The sequence below is a fragment of the Panthera pardus genome, unplaced genomic scaffold (genome assembly GCF_024362965.1).
Source record: "Panthera pardus isolate Hobbes unplaced genomic scaffold, ASM2436296v1 HiC_scaffold_25, whole genome shotgun sequence".
Lineage (NCBI taxonomy): Eukaryota > Metazoa > Chordata > Mammalia > Carnivora > Felidae > Panthera > Panthera pardus.
The window spans coordinates 60368969-60393448 of record NW_026526821.1 but is presented as its reverse complement, the minus strand read 5'-3'; the positions used below and the strand labels follow the sequence as shown (position 1 = coordinate 60393448).

General features: G+C 34.9%; 1 protein-coding gene across 10 annotated transcripts in view; it reads right to left on the bottom strand.

Annotated features, from left to right (window-relative positions):
- TSGA10 (testis specific 10) overlaps window positions 1-24480 on the bottom strand; it is a 158763-nt gene that overhangs the window by 72231 nt on the left and 62052 nt on the right. For all 10 annotated transcript variants that reach the window (XR_002081925.2, XM_019456665.2, XM_019456331.2 and 7 more), the window contains 2 exons: window positions 22494-22604; window positions 17034-17219 (listed from right to left, as the gene is read on the bottom strand). Coding sequence is in view for 9 of the 10 variants with exons in the window: in XM_019456665.2 (XP_019312210.2) it covers window positions 17034-17219; window positions 22494-22604 (297 nt within the window). In the remaining variant the exon portion in view is untranslated. The remainder of the gene's footprint in view (window positions 1-17033; window positions 17220-22493; window positions 22605-24480) is intronic.

The window sequence follows — 24480 nt, the reverse complement described above, 5'->3', positions numbered from 1 at the left end:
TACTCAGGAATACAAAGTTGGTTTAACATCTGAAAGCCAATTAATGTAATATACTGTATTTATAAAATAAAAAACAGACACCACATGATCATTCCAAAGACACAGAAAAGGCATTTGAGGAAAAATCCCTCAACTAGCATAATAATGGTGAAACACTAAATGTTTTCCCCCTAAGATCAGGAAAAAGACAAGGATGTCCCTCTCCTCTTATCACTTCTATTCGCATTGCTCCAGAAGTTCTAGGTAGGGCAACTGACCAAAAAGAAATAAAAACATTCAGATTGGAAACAAAGTAAAAACTATCTGTTTGCAAATTACACAGTCTTGAATATAGAAAATTGCAAAGAATCCACTAAAAATGATGAGAATGAATAAGTTCAGCTAGGTTGTAGGATACAAGATGAATGTATAAAAATCAATTGTGTTTTTATGCATTCACATTGAATAATACCAAAATGAAAATAACAACCCTGTTACAATAGCATCCAAAAAAAAACTACTTGGGAATAAATTTCACAAAAGAAGGCATAACTTATACTCTGAAAACAAAATATCATTGAAAGAAATTAAAGATTTAATAAATGAAACTGGAGCCAGTGTTCACTGATCAGAAGACTTAATAATGTTAGGATCGCTGTAGTTCCCAAATTATCTACAGGTTCAAAATAATTCCTATCAGAACCTCAGGTGGCTTCTTTATAGAAATTGCAAAGTTGATCCTAAAATTCATATGGAAACTCAAAAGACCTAAAATAGCCAAAACAATCTTGAAAACAACAACAACAACAACAACAACAACAACCAAGGAAGACTCACCCTTTCCCATTTCAAAACTTACTACAAGGCAATGGTAATTAAGACTGGGGTACTGCCATAAGGATAGACATGTACATCAATGGAATAGAATTAAGAACACAGAAATAAAATCATGTGCCTAAAATCTACTTATTTTCAATAAGGGTACCAAGAGCAAATGTTGATTAGACAACTAGATAGCCAGATGCAAAAGAATGAAGTTGGACCCTCACTTCACACTATGTACAAAAAATTAACTCAAAATGAAGCAAGGACCTAAATGGGGGCTCAGAGCCTAATTTTTGAGGTGATAAAAATTTTCTAAAACTGTGGTAAAGGCTGCATAACTCTGTGAATATACTAAACTCATCTGAATTGTACACTTCCAATGGATGAACTGTATGACATGTGAATCATATCTCAAAAAAGCTGTTACCAAATCCCACAAAGATGTGTAGTATGATACAGCTAAAGCAGTGTGTAGAGAAAAATGTAAAACTCTAAACAACTATATTAAAGAAAAATGGCCTAAAACTAACCATCTAAGTGTTCACCTTAAAAATTTTTTATTTTTATTTGTTTACATTTTTTAAATAAGAGTAAATTAAACTTAAATGATGTAGAAGGAAAGAAATAATATTGAGAAGAAATCAATGAAATGTAAAACCAAGAATAAGTAAAAATCAATGAAATTAATACTGATACTTTGAAAAGATTAACATAATGATAAATTTCCAAGTAAACTGATGAAGAAAATTGAGAAAAGTCATGAATTATCAATACCAAGAATGCAAAAGGGATGCCATTAAAAATTACAAATAACTTTTTGACAACAAATTTGGCAACTTTGATGAAATGGACATATCTTAGAAAAACACAAATTGCCAAAAGTGATTTAAGAAGAAATAGAAAATCTGAATAGCTCCAAATAAATTTAAAACTTCAAGTAATTGAAAATCTACCCCTGCCCACATTTTCTGGCCCATATGGTTTCGTTTGTGAATTCTACCAACAGTTAAAGAAAAAATAATAACAATATACTAACTAGAATAGAGAAAGGAACACATCCATTTATTCTATGAGGCAGCATTAACCTGGCTAACATACCTCAGTAATTTATAAAGCAGATTAACAATATCTGACAATGACATTACAAGACAATCATAGATCAATATCCTCATGAAACAGATGCAAAAATATACAACAAAATATTATAACTTAACAATTTATTTAAAATATTAGCAATCTAATAATTTATTTTAAAGGGTAATATATCATGACCAACTGGATTTATTACAGGAATATATTTTTAAAATTTTTTAATTTTTATTGAGTAAATTCTACCCTCAAAACAGAGCTTAAACTCACAACCCTGAGGTTAAGAGTCATATGCTCCACTGACTGAGAGAGCCAGGCATCCCTCCATGATTGATTTTTAAAAATCAATCAATAAGGAGAAGATGGCAGCATAGGAGGATGCTGGGCTCACCGTGTCCTGCTGATCACTTAGATTCCACCCACATCTGCCTAAATAACCCAGAAAACCACCAGAAGACTAACAGAATGGACTCCCTGGAGCCCAGTGTACACAAGAGGCCCACAGAAGAAGTTAGGAAGGGCAGAGAAGCAGTGCGCACTACACGGATTGGCAGGAGGGAGCCGGGGCAGTGGAGGGGCAGCCTGCCAGGAAAGGCAGAACCCCTGAAGTCTGGCTTGCAATAGCGGAGGGGCCGGACTCCCTGTGTTCTGACAGCCAGCAGGACGTAACATCTGGAATGTTAAAAGTCAAAAGCTCTGCTCCCGGAGAATGAGGAGGGCGAGAGGACACGGGAGGGAGAGATGTTGAGCCCCACAAGACAGAGCTCAGCTCGGGGGAGGAACACAGGTGCTGGCCAACTGCCAACTCCCTCTCCCATCCCTGAGCCAAAATTCAAAAGAGAACGAGTTCCTGTCACCAAATTTAGAATAATTTCTAAATTATTCTAATAGTCACAAAATTAACTTTTTTCAAGCTGGACTTGAAAAAAGTATAGAGGACAGCAGAGAATCTATTACTACAGAGATCAAGGGACTAAGAAACAGTCATGAGGAGCTAAAAAATGCTCTAAATGAGGTGCAAAATACAATGGAGGCAACCGCAGCTTGGATTGAAGAGGCAGAGGAGAGAATAGGTGAATTAGAAGATAAAATTATGGAAAAAGAGGAAGCTGAGAAAAAGAGAGATAAAAAAAATCCAGGAGTATGAGGGGAGAATTTGAGAACTAAGCGATGCAATCAAGCATAACAATATCCATATAATAGGGATTGCAGAAGAGGAAGAGAGAGAGAAAGGGGCTGAAGGTGTACTTGAACAAATCATAGTTGAGAACTTCTTTGATCTGGGGAAGGAAACAGGCATTGAAATCCAAGAGGCACAGAGAACTCCCTTCAGACGTAACTTGAATCGATCTTCTGCGTGATATATCATAGTGAAACTGGCAAAATACAAGGATAAAGAGAAAATTCTGAAAGCAGCTAGGGATAAACACACTCTAACATACAAAGGGAGACTGATAAGACTAGTGATGGATCTATCTACTGAAACTTGGCAGGCCAGAAAAGAATGGCAGGAAATCTTCAATGTGATGAACTGAAAAAATATGCAGCCAAGAACCCTTTATCCAGCAAGTCTGTCATTCAGAATAGAAGGAGAGATAAAGGTCTTCCCAAACTAACAAAAACTGAAGGAATTCATCACCCCTAAACCAGACCTACAAGAGATCCTAAGGGGGATTCCGTGACTGAAATGTTCCAAGGACCACAAAGTACCAGAGACATCACTATAAGCATGAAACCTACAGACATCACAATGACTCTAAACCCATATCTTTCTATGATAATGCTGAATGTAAATGGACTAAATGTTCCAACCAAAAGACATAGGGTATCAGAGTGGATAAAAAAAAAAAGACCCATCTATTTGCTGTCTACAAGAGACTCATTTTAGACCTGAGGACACCTTCAGATTGAAACTGAGGGGGTGGAGAACTATTTATCATGCCACTGGAAGTCAAAAGAAAGCTGGAGTAGCCATACTTCTATCAGACAAACTAGACTTTAAATTAAAGGCTGTAACAAGAGATGAGGAAGGGCATTATATAATAATTACAGGGTCTATCCATCAGGAAGAGCTAACAATTATAAATGTCTATGCACCGAATACGGGAGCCCCCAAATATATAAAACAATTAATCACAAACATAGCAACCTTATTGATAAGAATGTGGTAATTGCAGGGGACTTTATCCTCCAATTACAACAATGGATTGATCATCTAGACACAGGATCAATAAACAAACAAGGGCCCTGAATGATACATTGGACCAGATGGACTTGACAGATACATTTAGAACTCTGCATCCCAAAGCAACAGAATATACTTTCTTCTCAAGTGCACATGGAACATTCTCCAAGAGAGATCACATACTGAGTCACAAAACAGCCCTTCATAAGTATACAAGAATTGAGATCATACCATGCATACTTTCAGACCACAATGCTATGAAACTTGAAATCAACCACAGGAAAAAGTCTGGAAAACCAAAGAGCATGGAGGTTAAAGAACATCCTACTAAAGAATGAATGGGTCAACCAAGCAATTAGAGAAGAAATTAAAGAATATATGGAAACAAATGAAAATGAAAATACAACAATCCAAATGCTTTGGGATGCAGCAAAGGCAGTCCTGAGAGGAAAATACGTTGCAATCCAGGCCTATCTCCAGAAACAAGAAAAATCCCAAATACAAAATCTAACAGCATACCTAAGGAAATAGAAGCAGAACAGTAAAGACACCCCAAGCCCAGCAGAAGAAGAGAAATAATAAAGATCAGAGCAGAAATAAACAATATAGAATCTAAAAATACTGTAGAGCAGGTCAACGAAACCAAGAGTTGGTTTTTTGAAAAAATAAACAAAATTGATAAACCTCTAGCCAGGCTTCTCAAAAAGAAAAGGGAGATGACCCAAATAGATAAAATCATGAATGAAAATGGAATTATTACAACCAATCCCTCACAAATACAAGCAATTATCAGGGAATACTATAAAAAATTATATGCCAACACTGGACAACCTGGAAGAAATGGACAAATTCCTAAGCACCCACCCACTTCCAAAACTCAAACAGAAAGAAACAGAAACATGAACAGATCCATAACCAGTGAAGAAATTGAATCAGTTAACAAAAATCCCCCAACAAATAAGAGTCCAGGACCAGATGGCTTCCCAGGGGAATTCTACCAGACATTTAAAGCAGAGATAATACCTATCCACCTCAAGCTGTTCCAAAAAACAGAAAGGGAAGGAAAACTTCCAGACTCATTCTATGAAGCCAGCATCACTTAGATTCCTAAACCAGACAGAGACCAGCAAAAAAAGAGAACTACAAGCCAATATCCCTGATGAATATGGATGCAAAAATTCTCAATAAGATACTAGCAAATCGAATTCAACAGCATATAAAAATTATACACCATGATCAAGTGGGATTCATTCCTGGGCTGCAGGGCTGGTTCAACATTCGCAAATCAATCAATGTGATACATCACATTAATAAAAGAAAAGATAAGAACCTTAGGATCCTGTCAATCGATGCAGAAAAAGCACTTGACAAAATTCAGCATCCTTTCTTAATAAAAACCCTTGAGAAAGTCGGGATAGAAGGAACATACTTAAACATCATAAAAGCCATTTATGAAAACCCCACAGCTAACATCATCCTCAATGGGGAAAAACTGAGAGCTTTCCCCCTGAGATCAGGAACACGGCAGGGATGTCCACTCTCACCGCTGTTATTTAACATAGTGTTGGAAGTGCTAGCATCAGCAATCAGACAACAAAAGGAAATCAAAGGCATCAAAACTGGCAAAGATGAAGTCAAGCTTTCACTTTTTGCAGATGACATGATATTATACACGGAAAACCCAACAGACTCCACCAAAAGTCTGTTAGAACTGATACATGAATTCAGCAAAGTCGCAGGATACAAAATTAATGTACAGAAATCAGTTGCATTCTTATACACTAATAATGAAGTAACAGAAAGACAAATAAAGAAACTGATCCCATTCACAATTGCACAAGAAGCATAGAATACCTAGGAATAAACCTAACCAAAGATGTAAAAGATCTATATGCTGAAAACTATAGAAATCTTATGAAGGAAATTGAAGAAGACATAAAGAAATGGAAAAACATTCCATGCTCATGGATTGGAAGAATAAATATTATTAAAATGTCAACACTACCCAAAGCAATCTACGCATTCAATGCAATCCCAATCAAAATTGCACGAGCATTCTTCTCAAAGATAGAACAAGCAATTCTAAAATTTGTATGGAACCACAGAAGATCCTGAATAGCCAAAGTAATTTTGAAGAAGACCAAAACAGGAGGCATCACAATCCCAGACTTTAGCCTCTACTACAAAGCTGTAATCATCAAGACAGCATGGTATTGGCACAAAAACAGACACATAGACCAATAGAATAGAATAGAAACCCCAGAACTAGACCCACAAATGTATGGCCAACTAATCTTTGACAAAGCAGGAAAGAACATCCAATGGAAAAAAGTCTCTTTAACAAATGGTGCTGGGAGAACTGGACAGCAACATGCAGAAGGATGAAACTAGACCACTTTCTTACATCATTCACAAAAATAAACTCAAAATGGATAAAGGACCTGAATGTGAGACAGGAAACCACCAAAATCCTAGAGGAGAAACCAGGAAAAAAACCTCTCTGACCTCAGCCGCAGGAATTTCTTAGCAATTTCTTACTTGACACATTTCCAAACGCAAGGGAATTAAAAGCGAAAATGAACTATTGGGACCTCATGAAGATAAAAAGCTTCTGCACTGCAAAAGAAACAATCAACAAAACTAAAAGGCAACCAATGGAATGGGAAAAGATATTTGCAAATGACATATCGGACAAAGGCCTAGTATCCAAAATCTATAAAGAGCTCACCAAACTCCACACCTGAAAAACAAATAATCCAGTGAAGAAATGGGCAAAAAACATGAATAGACACTTCTCTAGAGAAGACATCCGGATGGCCAACAGGCACATGAAAAGATGCTCAACGTCGCTCCTCATCAGGGAAATACAAATCAAAACCACACTCAGATACCACCTCACGCCAGTCAGAGTGGCTAATATGAACAAATCAGGAGACTATAGATGATGGAGAGGATGTGGAGAAATGGAAACCCTCTTGCACTGTTGGTGGGAATGCATACTGGTGCAGCCGCTCTGGAAAACAGTGTGGAGGTTCCTCAAAAAATTAAAAATAGATCTACCCTAAGACCCAGCAATAGCACTTCTAGGAATTTACCCAAGGGATACAGGAGTGCTGATACATAGGGGCACTTGTACCCCAATGTTTACAGCAGCACTTTCAACAATAGCCAAATTATGGAAAGATCCTCAATGTCCATCAACTGATGAATGGATAAAGAAATTGTGGTTCATATACAGAATGGAATACTACGTGGCAATCAGAAAGAATGAAATATGGCCTTTTGTAGCAATGTGGATGGAACTGGAGAGTGTTATGCTAAGTGAAATAAGTCATAGAGAGGAAGACAGATACCATATGTTTTCACTCTTATGTGGATCCTGAGAAACTTAACAGAAGACCACGGGGGAGGGGAAGGAAAGAAAGAAAAAGGTTAGGGAGGGAGGGAGCCAAAACATAAGAGACTCTTAAAAACTGAGAACTGAGGGTTGATGGGAGGTGGGAGGGAGGGGAAAGTGGGTGATGGGCATTGAGGAGGGCACCTGTTGGGATGAGCACTGGGTGTTGTATGGAAACCAATTTGACAATAAATTTCATATTTTAAAAAATAAATAAGGTAAGAAAAAAATTAAAATTAAAACTAAAAAAATCAATGTATTAGCCATTTTAACAAACCAAAAATATAAAAATAAAATGATATGACCACTCAATATTTGCAGAAAAGGCATTTGATGAAATTCTATACCATTCATGATAAAAATTCTAAGTAAACTTAGAAGAGAAGGTCTTCAACCTGATAAAATGTTTCTACAAAAACATGCAGCTAATATCATAGTCAAAAAAGAAATACTGAATCCTTTTTCCTTAAGATGACAAATGAGGCAAAGATGTCCACTCTCATCACTTTGTTCAATACCAGACAGAAAAGAAAGGCATTCAGATTGGAAAAAAAGAAGTAAAACTATCTTTATATGCAAAGGACATGACTGTATTATGTAGAAAATCCTTTAAAAGCTACCAAAAAAAAAAAACAACCCTACTAGAACTAAAAAAATTGAATTTAAGCAATATTACAGAATAAAAGATAACAAAATTCTACCTTATTTCTGTGTATAGACTATCAAAAACTGCAATACAAAATTTAGGAATGAAATATCATTTTCAATGGCGTTTTAAAAACCCATGAGATAAGGATAATAACAATATATGTATATAATATCTATACACTAAAAAGTATAAAACATGTGGATAGACTATATTTATGTCCCCAAAGATTCATTATTGTTAAGATCTTCAACTTGCTCCATATTGATCTGTACATTCAATACCATGCTATCAAACTCCATATAAGTTTTTTTCTGTAGAAAATAACTCATTCTAAAATTTATATGGAAATGAAGAGGCCCCATAACAGCAGACCTTCTCAGAAAGAACACATTTAGAGGATTCACACTAATTCATTTGAAGACTTTCTGTAAGGCTATATTAATTAATGAAGCTTTATATGATACTGGCTTACTATGACACTGGCTAAGAATAGACATATATATCCATGGACAGAAGAGTTCAGAAATAGATCCATACCAAAAAAAGAAAAAAAAGAAATAGATCCATACACACAGGATTATTTTATTTTTGCTAAAAGTTCTTAGATAACTCAGTGGTGAAATACCATCTTTTCAACAAATAGCACTGGACAACTTCAAATCATGTGGGGAAAAAAATAAACCTCGATCATTATCTTACATCATACATAACTATTAATTCAAAATGTATCATAGACTACAATACAAAAGTGTAAGATTTCTGGAAGAAGAAAAGAAGAAAGCCGATGCATCTTGTTGTATGTAAAGATTTATGAGATAGGACACAGAAATACCAAGTAGGGAAAAAAAAACTGATAAACTGGACTTGACCAAAAATTTAAAACCTCTGCTCTTCAAAAGACTTAAAAATGCAAGCCAATGACTAGGAGAAAATATTTAAAAGTATACATATCTGACAAAGAAACATCTAGAGTGTTCCAAAAAATTCTAACAACTTAGTAACAGGAATAATAATAAAAAGATGGGCAACAGATTTGAACAGAGACTTCGCAAAAGATATTTTCATGATCATTAGGAATGTGGAAAGCTGCACTACATTATTAGTTAAAAAGGAAATGCAAACTAAAACTACAATGTGACAATACATGTGTCAGGAAAAATGGAGAACCACTGGAACTCTCATTCAATGCAAATGGGAGAGTAAAGTGATACAACCAGTTTGCAAAATAGTTTGTCAGTTTCTTACAAAGTTAAGCCTACTTATATGATCCAGCAATTCTGCTGCTAGTTTTTTACCCTAGAAAAAGTGAAAATTTATGCACAAAGACTTGCGCATGATGTTCATAGCCGTTTATTCATAATGGCCAAAAACTAGAAACAATCTGTTATAAACTAAATTGTGTCCCCTTAAAATGCATATGTTGAAGCCCTAACACCCCAGGATGACTGTACTTGGAGACAGGGCCTTTATGAAGGTGATTAAGGCTAAACGAGACCATAAGAATGGGGATTTAATCAAATATGACTGTGCCCCTACAAGAAGAATCACCAGGGATGCACATGCACAAAAGAAAGGCCTTGTGAGGACATAGTAATAAGGTGGCCAATCTGCAGACCAAGTTAAGAGGCCTCAGAAGAAACTTAAACTGCCATCACCTTGATCTTGGACTGCCAAACTCCAGAACTGAGAGAACATAAATTTATACTGTTTAAGCCACCCAATCTGCAGTATTTTATTTCACCAGAGTTAGCAGACTAATGCACACATTAAATGTCCATTAATAGGTGAATAAACAGATTGTGATTTGGCTATGCAATGGAATACTATTCAACAATATGAACTAATGAATGAACTAACATGCAACACTTGTGAGTGAGACAAGTTAAGACACAAATGAATACTTACTGTCTGATTCCATTTGTATAAAATTTTAGAGAAAGCAAATCTTATCTATAGTGACAGAAAGAAAACCAGTAATTGCTTAGGGATTGGGATGGATTGACTGCAAAAGGACTTGAAGGAATGTTAGGAAGGTGACGGAATGTTCTATACTATAACATGATTATACAGATGACTGTGAAAACGTATTCATTTGTCAAAACTCATCTGATCATAATGAGAATTTTTTATTGTATGTAAGTTACATTTCAGTATAGATGGTTAAAAATTAGTTTAAGTAGAGAGTTATTCAGGTGACTCATTACACATTTATATTTTCATCATAAATATATAAAATGCTGAACTAATAGCAGCCTTAAAAATACGGCAAAAACTGAGAAAATCATTCACAGAAAAATAGACAAATCCACAATTATAGAGGAGGATCTTAAGACATTTCTTTCAGTAACTAAAAATCAAAAATACAAATTTGGTAAGGGTTTTTAAGAACTGAATGACACTGTTAACAAGCCTAATCACATGTATATATAAATATGCTATATATAAAAACATATAACATACATATGCCCCCCAAAATAAGTGAATACACCTGCTTTTCAAGCTCATTTGGAGTATTATCAAATATTGTGTACCCTGCCACTAAGCAAGCCTTAACAGATATCAATAAGTTAATATCATATAAGCCATATTATTTCATCATAATATACAACAAAACTAGATATAAAAAATAGAATAATAATATCAAGTCCCGTGTGCATTGGAAATTTTAAAAATAGCTTCAGTGATCATAATTACTTTGGATATAACCAGACCAAACACCCCAATCAAAAGGCACAGAGTATCAGAATGAATAAAAAATCAAGATCCATCTATATGCTGCTTATAAAAGACTCATTTTAGACCTAAAGACACTTGCAGATTGAAAGTGAGGGGATGGAGAAACATTTATCATGCAAACCAATGTCAAAGGAAAGCCAGAGTGTAATGCATATATCAGACAACTACACTTTAAAACAAAGACTATAACAGAGACAAAGAAGGGCATTATATAATCATAAAGGGGACAATCCAAGAAGAAGATATAACAATTGTAAAAATTTTTACACTCAACATGAGAGCACCCAATATATAAAACAATTAATAACAAACATAAAAGAACTCATTGATAATAACATAATAATAGTAGGGGACTTTAACACCCCACCTGTATCAATGGACAGATCATCTAAACAGAAAATAAACAAGAAAACAATGACTTTGAATGACACACTGGACCAGATGGACTTAACATATATTCAGAATATTCCATCCTAAAACAGCAGAATATTCATTTGTTTCAAGTGCACATGGAACATTCTCCAGAATAGATCACATTTTAGGTCACAAAACAGGCCCCAACAAGTACAAAATCATTGAAATCATATCATGCACCTTTTCTGACCATAATGCTATGAATCTAGAAGTCAACCACAAGAAAAAGTTCAAAAGACCACAAATACATGGAGGTTAGATAACACGCTACTAAATAATGAATGGGTCAACCACGAAATCAAAGAAGAAATTTAAAAATACCTGGAAACAAATGAAAATGAAAACACAATGGTCAAAAACCTTGGGGAAGCAGCAAAAGTGGTCCTAAGAGGGAAGTATATAGAAATACGGCCTACCTCACGAAGCAAGAAAAATCTCAAATATACAATTCTAACCTTACACCTAAAGGAGCTAGAAAAAGAACAAATGAAGCCTATCCCAGCAGAATGAAGGAAATAATAAAGATTAGAACAGAGATAAATGATATAGAAATTAAAAAAACAATAGAACAGATCAATGAAACTAGGAGCTGGTTCTTTAAAAAAATTCATAAAATTGATAAACTTCTAGCCAGACTTATCAAAAACAAAAGAGAAAGGATCCAAATAAATAAAATCAAGAATGAGAGAGGAGAAATAACAACCAAAAAAAAAAAAAGAAATGCAAACAATTACAAGAGAATACCATGAAAAACTATATGCAAACAAAGGACAACCTGGATGAAATAGATAAATTCCTAGAAACATATAAACCACCAAAACTGAAAAAGGAAGGAAAAAAAAAAAACTTGAACAGACTGATAAACAGCAAAGAAATTGAATCAGTGATAAAAAAAAAAACAAAAAAACAAAAAAACAAAAAAAACCCACTCCCAACAAACAAAAGTCCAGAGCCAGATGGCTTCACAGGCAAATTCTACCAAACATTTAAAGAAGAGTTAATACCTATTCTTCTCAAACAATTCCAAAAAATAGAAAAGAAAGGAAAACTTCCAAATTCATTCTATGAGGCCAGCATTACCCTGATACCAAAAGTAGATAAAGACTTCACTAAAAAGAAAACTACAGGCTAATACCCCTGATGAACATGGATGCAAAAATGTAAAAATTCTCAATAAAAACTAGCAAAACTGAATCCAATAACACATTAAAAAAATCATTCACCACAATCAAGTGGGATTTATTCCTGGGTTGCAAGGGTAGTTCAATATTCATAAATCAAACAATGTGATACACCACATTGATAAAAGAAAGCATAAGAACCATACAATCATTTCAACAGAAAACACATTTGACAAAGTACATCTATTCATGATAAAAACCCTCAACAAAATAGGTTTGGGGGAACATACCTCAACATAATAAAGGCCATATATGAAAAACCCACAGATAGTATCATCATCATCAGTGGGGAAAAGCTGAGAGCTTTTCCTCTAGAGTCAGGAACAAGACAAGGATGTCCACCCTCACCACTGTACCACCACTAGTACCACTAGTACTGGAAGTCCTAGACACAGCAATCAGACAACAAAAAGAAATAAAAGGCATCCAAATTGGCAAGGAGAATGTAAAAGTTTCACTATTTTCAGATGAGATGATACTCTATATAGAAAATCCAAAAGCCTCCGCCAAAAACTGCTAGAAATGATACACAAATGCAGTAAAGTTGCAAAAGTTCAGTAAAGGATACAAAATTAACATACAGAAATCTGTTGCCTTTCTATACACCAATAATGAAGCAGCAGAAAAAGAAATTAAGGAATCAATCCCATTGGCAATTGCACCAAAAACCATAAGGAACCTAGGAATAAACCTAATCAAAGAGGTGAAAGACCTGTACTCTGAAAACTATAAAACACTGATGAAAAAAACTGAAGAACAAAGAAATGGAAAGACATTCCATGTTCATGGATTGAAAGAACAAATATTGTTAAAATGTCTCTACTACCCGAAGTAAGCTACAAATTAAAGGCAATTCCTATCAATATACCAATCGCATTTTTCACAGACCGAGAACAAACATTTCTAAAATTTGTATGGAACCACAAAAGACCTTGAATAGCCAAAACAACCTTGAAAAAGAAAAGCAAAGCTGGAGGTATCACAATTCCAAATTTTAAATTACACTACAAAGCTGTAGTGATCAAAACAGTATGGTACTGGCCCAAAAATAGACACATAGATCAATGGAACAGAATAGAAAACCCAGAAATAAACCCACAGCTATATGGTCAATTAATCTTCAACAAAGCAGGAAAGAATGTCCAATGGGAAAAAGGCAGTCTCTTCAACAAATGGTGCTGGGAAAACTGGAGAGCAACATGCAAAAGAATGAAACTGGGCCAATCTCTTACACCAAACACAAAACTAAATTCAAAGTGGATTAAAGACCTAATTTTGAGACCCCAAAACATCAAAATCCTAGAGGAGTACACAGAGAGTAACGTCTTTGACAACAGCTGTAGCAACTTCTTTCTAGATATGTCTCCTGAGGCAAGGGAAACAAAAGCAAAAATAAATTATTGGGATTTCATCAAAATAAAAAGCTTCTGCACAGAAAAGGAAACAATCAACAAAGCTAAAAGGTAACCTACGGGATGGGAGAAGATATTTGCAAATGAGAAATGAGGAATGATACAGGGTTAGTATCCAAAATCTATAAAGAACTTATCAAACTCAACACCCAAAATATGAATAATCCAATTAAAAATGGACAGAAGACACGAATAGATACTTTTCCAAAGAAGACATCCAGATGGGCAGCAGACACGTGAAACAATGCTCAACATCACTCATCATCAGAGAATACCAATCAAGACTACAATGAAATATTACCTCACTCCTGTCAGAAGGGCTAAAATCAAAAACACAAGAAACAGTAGATGTTGGCGAGGATGTGGAGAAAGGGGAACCCCTCCTGCACTGTTGGTGGGAATGCAAACTGGTGTAGCTACTCTGAAAAACATATGGATGTTCCTCAAAAAGTTAAAAAAAGAACTACCCTATGATCCAGCAATTGCATTACTAGGTATTCACCCAAAGAATACAAAATACTAATTCAAAGGGATACATGTTCCCCAGTGTTTATAGCAGCATTAACTACAACAGCCAAATTATGGAAACAGCTCACATGTCCATCAGCTGATGAATGGATAAAAGAAGATGTGGTATACTTATACAATGAAATATTACTCAGCCATCAAAAAGAATGACATCTTGCCATTTGCAACAACATGGAAGGAGCTAGAGAGTATTACGCTAAGTGAAATAAGTCAGTCAGAGAGACAAATACCATATGATTTCACTCATGTGGAATTTAAGAAACAAAATAAATAAGCAAGAGGGAAAAAAAGAGAGAGGGAGGCAAACCAAGAAACAGATTCTTGACTATAGAGAACAAACTGATGGTTACCAGAAGGGAGGTTGGTGGGGGACTCGGGGAAATAGAGGATGGGGATTAAGGAGGGCATTTGTGATAAGCACTAAGTGTTGTATGAAAGTTTTGAATCACTATATTGTACACCTGAAACTAATATTACACTATATGCTAACTAACTGGAATTTAAATAAAAACTTAAAAAAAGAAAATAAAGTAGTTAAAATTTTTGAAAAAAAATAAATAACTTCAGTGATCAAAAATAAATCGTTATTAAAATAAATCATTATTGAACTAGGTGATACTTTTAAGTGAATGGCAATAAAAGCATTACCTCAAAACTTGTAGGATGCAGCCAAACAAATATTTAGAAAGAAATTTCTAGTCTTAAATTCATACAAAAGAAGAAAGATGTTAAATTATGGAATTTGATATATTTATTTTATAATGTATTTGAAAGAGTTTAATAAGGACAAAGGATAGCCAAAATAATTTGGGGGAACATTAATCCCAGATATCAAGACTTAACATAAAACTATAGAAGTTTCAAGAGTTTATTGTTGGCAAACAGATAAAGTTATAAATGGAGCAGAACAAATGGAAATTTATTTTTATGACAAAGTAGACTTATAATTCAGTGAATAAAGAATGGGGATATCCATCTACAAAAATAAAAAAATTACATCTCTATGTCAAACCACACACAATTCAACCTCAAGTGGATTAAATATCTAAATGTAAAGGGCAAAATTCCACATACTTTTAGAATTTTAGAAGAACCTTTAAAAGAAAATATAAGAAAATATCTTTCTATTCTTGGAATAGTAAAGGATTTCTTAAAGAAGACATATAAACATAAACCATATTTGGGAGAGATTGACAATAATTCTGACAGCATCAGAATTTAAAACTTCTGTTTATATTCCAAGCACAATGAAAAGACAAGTAACAGCAAAAGAGGATAACTATACCACCTTTAAATTTTTTTAAGTTTATTTATTTATTTTTGAGAGTGAGAAAGAGAGAGTATGTGTGTGTGTGCACAAGCAGGGGAGGGGCAGAGAGAGAGAGAGAGAGAGAGAGAGAGAGAATCCCAAGCAGGCTCCACAATGTCAGCACAGAACCCTATTTGGGGCTTGAACTCAAACCATGAGATCATGACCTGAGCCGAAATCAAGAGTCAGACGCTTAACTGAGCCACCCAGGCATCCCGGCTATAATATCTTTCAAAGGATTATTACCAAGAGTATATAGATAATCCTGATAAGTCAATATGAAAAAGATAAATAACCCAATAGAAAAATGAGCAAAGTTTACAAAAATTCATTCAAGAGAAAATTTATAGAGGAGGAATTCTGAATGGCCAAGAAATAAGAAAAAATTCTCAATTTCACTTGTAATCAAGGAAACAGAAACAAAAAGTATAGAAAACATTTTAAAGTTTGATAATATCAAGTATTGCTTAGTACTTGAGAAAATACCAACTCCATGATTTCTGATGAAATGGTAAAACTTTAGAGAGCAATACAATACTTCGAAGAGTTAAACCTGCCTTGTTATTCCACTTCTAGTCATAAACCCAGAGAAATATATACCCGAGGAGAAACATAAAAGAATGTTTGTTGCAGCATTTTATTAAAGAAAAAGTGAAGACAATTAAATTTCCTTTAATATGGGAACGAATTTTAATATTTACACAATGACTATAAGATGCAACTGTTTAGATCTATACTTTGTGTATCACATAGATAAATTTCAAAATTATAATATTGAGCAAAAAAGGCAAATTACAAATGGATATCTAGAGTATCACTTAAGAACCTAAAGCACACAAAACAACATTATATATCTTTTGTGGGTGATAGATACGTAGAAGAAGCATAAACATATGCAAAAGAGTTATACAACTGACATGAAAGTTATTCACACCAGTCATTAGGGAGGCAAGAGGGAAAAGGATGAGTTCTATCTGTAATATTTTGTTTCTTTACATAAAGAGAAACTTGAAGCAACAGTGGAAAATATTAGTATCCTTCAACCAGTGAGATGTGTGTATGTGTTTTACTTACATTACTTTTTTTTGCACTTTTTTGGTATGTTTGAAATAGTTCCTAACTTTTAAAAATGCTAAAGATTATTCTAGTTGTAGGGTAGATAATAGATTAGAGCAAAACCAGAGTGGGTATTGGAGAACAATTAGGCTACAATTCATAATATATTTAAATAATTTAAGTGTTTGTTTATATATTTAATTTATGGAATGCCAAACAAAACTCTTTCAAAATGATGTAGAATGTCCCACAAATACATTTTCCCAAACTTACCTGCTCGACCTCTCTGTTGAGAGAATCTACTTTTTCTTTTAATCTGTTACCTTCTGCCTCAGCAGTAATAAGTTCTAATTTGAGGGTATTGTTATCTGCCTCTGCTTGACGGGCCTTATTTTCCCAGTTTTCAGCATCTTCATTGGCTTTTCGGAGTTGGTCCATAATTTGCCGGTTCTCAGATTCCTAAAAAGCAATTTTAGGACTTACTTTAAAAGATGTAAAATGGTCAACATACAATATAAAGTAAACATTATTTGCCAGGTCACGGGAAATTTATTTGCTACAGAACCATTTGTAACATAATCTCAAGAAATCGTATCTATATTCTCCATTTAGAAAATTGGTCATCCTGTAATCAACAAAAGGGAGTGGGACCAGGATCTGCCCTGCCTCCTGAGTCACACTCACCCATCTAGTAAAGTCAAGTTGGTTCCTATATTTGCTTTTGTTCAAACAAAATCCTTCATTGCCTCCTCTCCCTATATATCCGTTTAGTGACTATTTGCTACTCTGGTTTTTGAGTTTCTGCCTTGGCCAACCTTCTATACTTGTGCATTCCTTTGTTCCTGACTGCTTTTCTAGATTGTACTGGCTACAGAACTTCTGACTAATTACAAATTTCAAGCATAAATCTCTGATAATTCTGTTGATTTGGCACATCACTTGTCTAGTTCCTGCCTTTCATTCATAACCTCAGTCTTAATTTTCTCTATCATGGACTGTTCTATGATTTATGATTTACTTTTGCTTACTGTTCTAGTAACTTACCTAAAATTTCTAAGAAATAAAACAACAAACCTATGCCAACAAACACTACTCATAAATATACAGTCATATTGGGCATACAATATGGAACCACATTTTTAAAACTTTTTAATTTTTGTAGGTTTATTTATTTTGAGAGAGACAGAGAGTACACGTCCACACAAGCGAGAGGCAGAAAGAGAGGGAGAGAGAGAGAATCCCAAGCAGGCTCTGCATTATAAGTGCGGAGTCCAATGCAGGGCCTGAACCCATAAACTGCTATATCACAACCCCAGCTGATATCAAGAGTTGGACGCTCAATTGACTGAGCCATCCAGGTGCCCCAAACCACATGTTTAAAACCTTAAAAGTTCTATCATGAGAGACTGACTAAAAAGTGGGATCTTATTTATAAGGAATATAATAACTCCACAAATACACAAATAGTATACTATATTGAGTAATCATTATGAGGCTATTTTTAAAAACATGTTTTAGTAATATGGTTTGGCTAACTCATTCTTACAAAGTCATTTATAATTTTGGTTATTATTAAAAAGGTACCAGACCTCTCTCTCATTAATACCTGTTAATAACCAGTGAATTTCTATCAGAACCATAAAATGATCACATTGCAATAAATGATATCTCACCCTAAGAAAGCTTTCAAATCAGATTTAAGTTTTCACAAATATGATTAACCATGAGATGGTTAAAATTCAGTTAATATCGCCACCTTGTGGTTTGGTTACCTATAACTAATATAGAATCTTGTAAAGTTTGTTAACATGCTCAACTACTGCACTGACTTTCAAGATTTGGATATTCTCAATGTGCGTGTAGGAATCTGATGTGTTTTTCCATTATTGTACTAAAAACAACAGCTGTGCACTTAGTATGTACCTGGGAAACACACGGTACAGTATGTATAAACTGAATTCTACCCCCATCACTCTTCACCCTCTTTAACTTTCTGTGGCACTCACTGTCTTATGCCATTCTCTTAACACTGCCTGAGAGTTTTATGTTGTTAGATGTGGATATCCAGTCTCCCCAGTAACACTCTGAGTTCCTTGAAGATAGAAACCATTTTTTTATACTATATTAAGTTTTCTAAAATACGAACCATTTCTTATATTAAATGTAGTTTTGTGACTCCCAGGTAACACATGGTTCAAGGTTCAAGCAGTAAAAAGGGACTGGCATGAATGTGTCACTCCTGGTCACCAAATACCTGGTGCACCTCCCTCTGGTCAACCAGAAACCATATTTTCCCTTTTTTTGTATCTACTCAAAGCAACCAGAGCAGTGTGGAGCCCAAGATAGGCAACAGAAATCAAAACCACAATGAGATACCACCTCACACCTTTCAGAATGGCTAAAATTAACAACTTAGGAAACAACAGATGCTGATGAGGATGCAGAGAAAGAGGATCTCTTTTGCACTGCTGGTGGGAATGCAAACTGGTATAGCCACAGTGGAAAAGAGTATGGAGGTTCCTCAAAAAATTAAAAATAGAACTACTGTACAACCCAGCAATTGCACTACTAGGTATTTATCCAGAGGATATAAAAATGCTGAATTCGAAGGGGCACATGCACCCCAATGTTTATAGCAGCACTATCAACAACAGCCAAATTATGGAACGAGCCCAAATGTCCATCAACTGATGAATGGATAAAGAAGATGTGGTACACACACACACACACACACACACACACACACACACACAATGGAATACTACTCAGTGATGAAAAAGAATGAAATCTTGGGACACTTGGGTGGCTCAGTCGGTTAAGCATCAGACTTTGGCTCAGGTCATGATCTCATGGTTTGTGGGTTCGAGACCCATATTGGGGTCTGTGCTGACAGCTCAGAGGCTGGAGCCTGCTTCGGATTCTGTATCTCCCTCTCTCTCTCCCCCTCCCCTGTTCATGCTCTGTCTCTCAAAAATAAATGTCAAAAACTTTTTAAAAAAGAATGAAATCTTGCTTGCCATTTGCAACAATGTGGATGGAACTAGAGTCTATTATGTTAAGCAAAATAAGATAAAGGCAGATATATGACTTCACTTATATGTGGAATCTGAGAAAAACAACAGATGAGCATAGGGGAAGGGAAGGAAAAATAAGGTAAAAACAGAGGGAGGCAAACCATAAGAGACTCTTAAAGACAAAGAACAAGCTGAGGGTTGCTGGAGGGGAGGTTGGTGGGGGGACAGGTTAAATGAGTGATGGGCTTTAAGGAGGGCATTTTTGGGGATGAGCACTGGGTGTCATATATAAAAGAGCAATCACTGGGTTCTATACCTGAAGCCAAGACTACACTGTATGTTAGCTAACTCGAATTTGAATTTTTTAAAAAAGTGAAACTTCTTTGGTATTTTCCAATTCCCTTTCAGCATCTGTTTACCTCTTTCTGGTGCTGTCCCCACCTCAGTACCCTCCACCTCTGGTCCATTATTGGGCTCAATACTATACTTCTCCACAGCAAAACTGGCTGCCTCAGCTGTAATCCTTTGTGCTACTTGACTGAATTAAGGATACAGCCTCCCCTAATTGATCTCCCTCTTTCTGATTTTGTTACCCTTCTGATTTATTCCTCCCCAAATCACCAGAACGATCTTTCTAAAAGGCAATTCTTCAAATAACTTCTGGGCTCATGTTGTAACAAAAGCTTCCTGAAAACAGAGTTCAAACAAGTCCTTCTACTTCTGTATCATCACTACCTATACCCTCCCCTCTAGCTACAGAACCTATTTTTTCCCCTTACACCTTTGTTCAGATTGTCCTCACTGCCCGGGGTGCCATTCTGTTTCCTACTTTTCATCTCTGGCACCTCAGCACCTACCATACTACATGCTGAATGAGTGAATGAATCAAGTGCTCAACAATTCTTAATGGACCTGTGGTTTATTCTCTCAGGGGACTGCCAGGATCCATCCAGTTTTGTTGTGAAACAAAATAAAAGAACTCACAGAAGGACACCAACAGCTGAGAGAAGCCTGATGTGTGATGTCTGAAAATACCATTCCACACTCTAAAAGCCCCGATCCCTAATGGTGGAATTTCAGATAATGTGACAAGCTAGGGAGAAAAAGGGAAGTGTCTAACACTGACTGAAATCTTACTACATTAAATGCTTAGATATTCATTTATTTATATTCTGTTCTGTTCCAGAATATACTTAAATGGTTCACTGTGCTAGGTCTATCTTACTTACTTGGGCTTTCTTTCCAATTACAGATGGGATGCTGAGACTCAGATTGAGTAGCCTACATAAGTTCATGTTATGAGTAAGAAGGGGGGTCAGACCTATCTGACTTTGAAGCTTCCATTCAATTATAGTATTACATTGCTGGCACCTTAAAATCAAGACATGTAAGAAACGACCTGCTTTTCCAATGTAAGGCTGCCGACTTACTGCCTTACCTGCAATTTAGAAATCCTCAGAATCTCTTCTCTCTCAAAGTCTTAAACAGTCTTATGCACACTAAAAATGAATGCTCAAGAAATGTTTACAGACTGATTTTAAATGAGATGTTAAATAAAACAAGGAAAACAGTTTGGGGGTGGAAAGTTCCTATTAATGGTTTGAGTGGTAGGTAGGAAATACTATACCTATTATATTAATTAAGGTAACTATATTATTTTAGATAATATTTTACCAATGGGCATACCTAACATCCTTGGTCAAGCTGTCTGTTTATTCCAGGAGGACCACACATACTCTAGATTTATTTGGTCACTAACACAGAAGTACAGAGCAGAGCCATCTACTCTGGTCCTAAGAAATAGATGATCCCTATAAACATTGGGGTACAAGTGCCCCTATGCATCAGCACCCCTGTATCCCTTGGGTAAATTCTTTCAACAATAGCCAAATTATGGAAAGAGCCTAAATGTCCATTAACTGATGAATGGATAAAGAAGACGTGGTTTATATATATAATGGAATACTACTTGGCAATGAAAAAGAATGAAATCTGGCCTTTTGTAGCAACATGGATGGAACTGGAGAGTGTTATGCTAAGTGAAATAAGTCATACAGAGAAAGACAGGTACCATATGTTTTCACTCACATGTGGATCCTGAGAAACTTAACAGAAGACTATGGGGGAGGGGAAGGGAAAAAAATTTAGAGAGGGAGAGAGCCAAAACATAAGAGACTCTTAAAAACTGAGAACAAACTGAGGGTTGATGGGGGGGTGGGAGGGAGGGGAAAGTGGGTGATGGGCATTGAGGAGGGCACCTGTTGGGATAAGCACTGGGTGTTGTATGGAAACCAATTTGACAGTAAATTTCATATTAAAATATATATATATATGTGTGTGTGTGTCTGTGTGTGTGTATATATATATATATATACATAAAAGGAAAGAAACAAAGAAAGAAAAAAAGAAAGGTCCCCACAACAGTGATCAATTCTGATCTTCTACACAATCAGGCAGAGCCTCTTTTGTCAAAGGTTTACAACTGAAAATTACCATTTTCAAATATAAATGAGCTGAAATTGATTCTGATCTCTTGTCCTTCAGCCAATTAGGAGGATTCTACTTATCTAGGATGGCTGAATATACAATTAATCCATCATTGTCAACACTAAAATATGCTATGTGTTTTAAAAAGCCTTGATTCAGCTGTCCCTATGAGAAGTAACTAGCAAAATTTCATCAGTATCATGAGCAAACAGAAAAAAAAATGTATACATACTTCAGACTTTAATATACTCTTCAGCTTGTTAACCTCCAAATTAGTATCTTGGACCTTCTGTTTTATGTCGTTAAGTTCATTATGTGTATCATTCAATTTTTTAGACAGGGCCTATAAAGAAAAATATAGCTAGATTTGACAACAAAAAATAAAAATAGAAACTTTCTCTATGTCAAAACCACTATTAATTTTAAATATTTATAGTAAATGTGATAAAAAAAATTTAGTATACCTAATATATAAAGCTCATAAAAACCAAAAACACCTCAGCTCTTCATGCTTTCTAATATCACATTCTTTGCCATAACTCCTTCCAGTGAGTTGAAGTCTATTTAACCACATTTCTATCTAATCTTGCCTTCACAATTTTTTTTTTTTTTTTTTTTTTTTTTTTTTGCTAATTGGACAATAAATAACAGGACACAAATTGAAAATCTGTGCTTGAAAATTGTTTATTTATTGGGAATTCCTGCTTGTTGCTCTTGGAAATACTGCAACATTCACCATGTGAATAAGTCTGGGCAAGGCTGTGAGATAATGGGAGACATGTGGCCCATCACCCCACTAGCAAAAAAATAAAACAAAACAGAAAACACATGAATCCAAATAGTAAATGAGCAAAGAACCCAACAGACAATTCACAAAAAGGAAGCCCAAGGGCATAGTACTTGAAAAAAGTTAAAATTTATAAGTAATAAAAAAACATTTTAATTTTCTAAACTTTTAAAATTTTACTAATTTTAAATAATTTTTTAAAAATGAAATACTATTTTGTCTATCAAATTAGCAAAGAATTAAAGTTATTCTGTTAAACCCAGGAATGAGCATTTCCATGTATCTTAAAATAAACAATATTTGCAAAAGCAAATCTGTTATCTGCTATCTACAATCTACATCAGGAGACATTTTTAAATGCTCATAAGAGCAGGAATGACAAGTATGTTGCTTTTTGTTGAAGGTGGGAGATAGATTCATGAGTATTCACTACATTTGAAAATGTCCACTTAGAAAGGCTTTTTTTTTTAATTTAAAAAAGAAACCTCATAAGCTTTGATTTAATTTAAAACTAAATCTAGTGAATGAAATTAATGAAAACAATGTTCACTAAGGCATTATTTGTTATGATGACAATATCTATGCATGTTAAGTAAATGAAGGCAGTAAAAGTATCTACACAGTGGCATAACCACATACATTATGTATCTACCTATGAGAAATTGTTTAGAATAATTTTTAATAACAGAGGAAAATATCCATCTATATTTAGTGAAAAAGTCAGGATAAAACACTAAAAATACTTCATACCAATTTGTTAGAAATTGTGGTATTGCGGATGAGATTTTTTTTAAAGGTTTCTGTTTTCCAAATTTGCTGTGATGTGGGTTTTAACTTGTGGTCCACAAAGGGATCCAACTTCTACCCTTGGGCCTATAACCCAAACAAAGGAAAAAACTACTCTTGAACAAATGTAAATTGTTTTAACACCAATTTATTCTGATTATAAAAAATGTTTATGAAGTTTTAACGAAGCAAGGGAGTGCTTATGATGTCACAGTAAGCAAGTAACAGCAACAAGATATTTGTCCAGTGATTGTGCTAGACACTCCGATGAGTACTTTCTAGGCATGTTCTCATTTCCTCTCCATTTTTACATATATAAACTGAGACTCAGGAAAGTTTAATGGTATGATCACACAGCCAAGCAGGGTATTGAAACTCATGAGTCTTAAATACTCCAGGCCTTATCATGTAGGAAAAACCATGATATAAAGTAGTGTGTGGTTTTATCCCACTTACATTAAAAAGTTCATTATGTAAGTTAAAAATATTTAACAATTAAAAATACAGACTTCTATGATGCAGACTAAACACACTGAGAGTGACAGCAAGTGGGGGAGTCATTTAGACTGAATCATTTTAAGAGGGGAAAAAAGCTTCCAAATAGAGTTTTTTAATGTTCAAATTAAAATACTGATATTAGAAATGA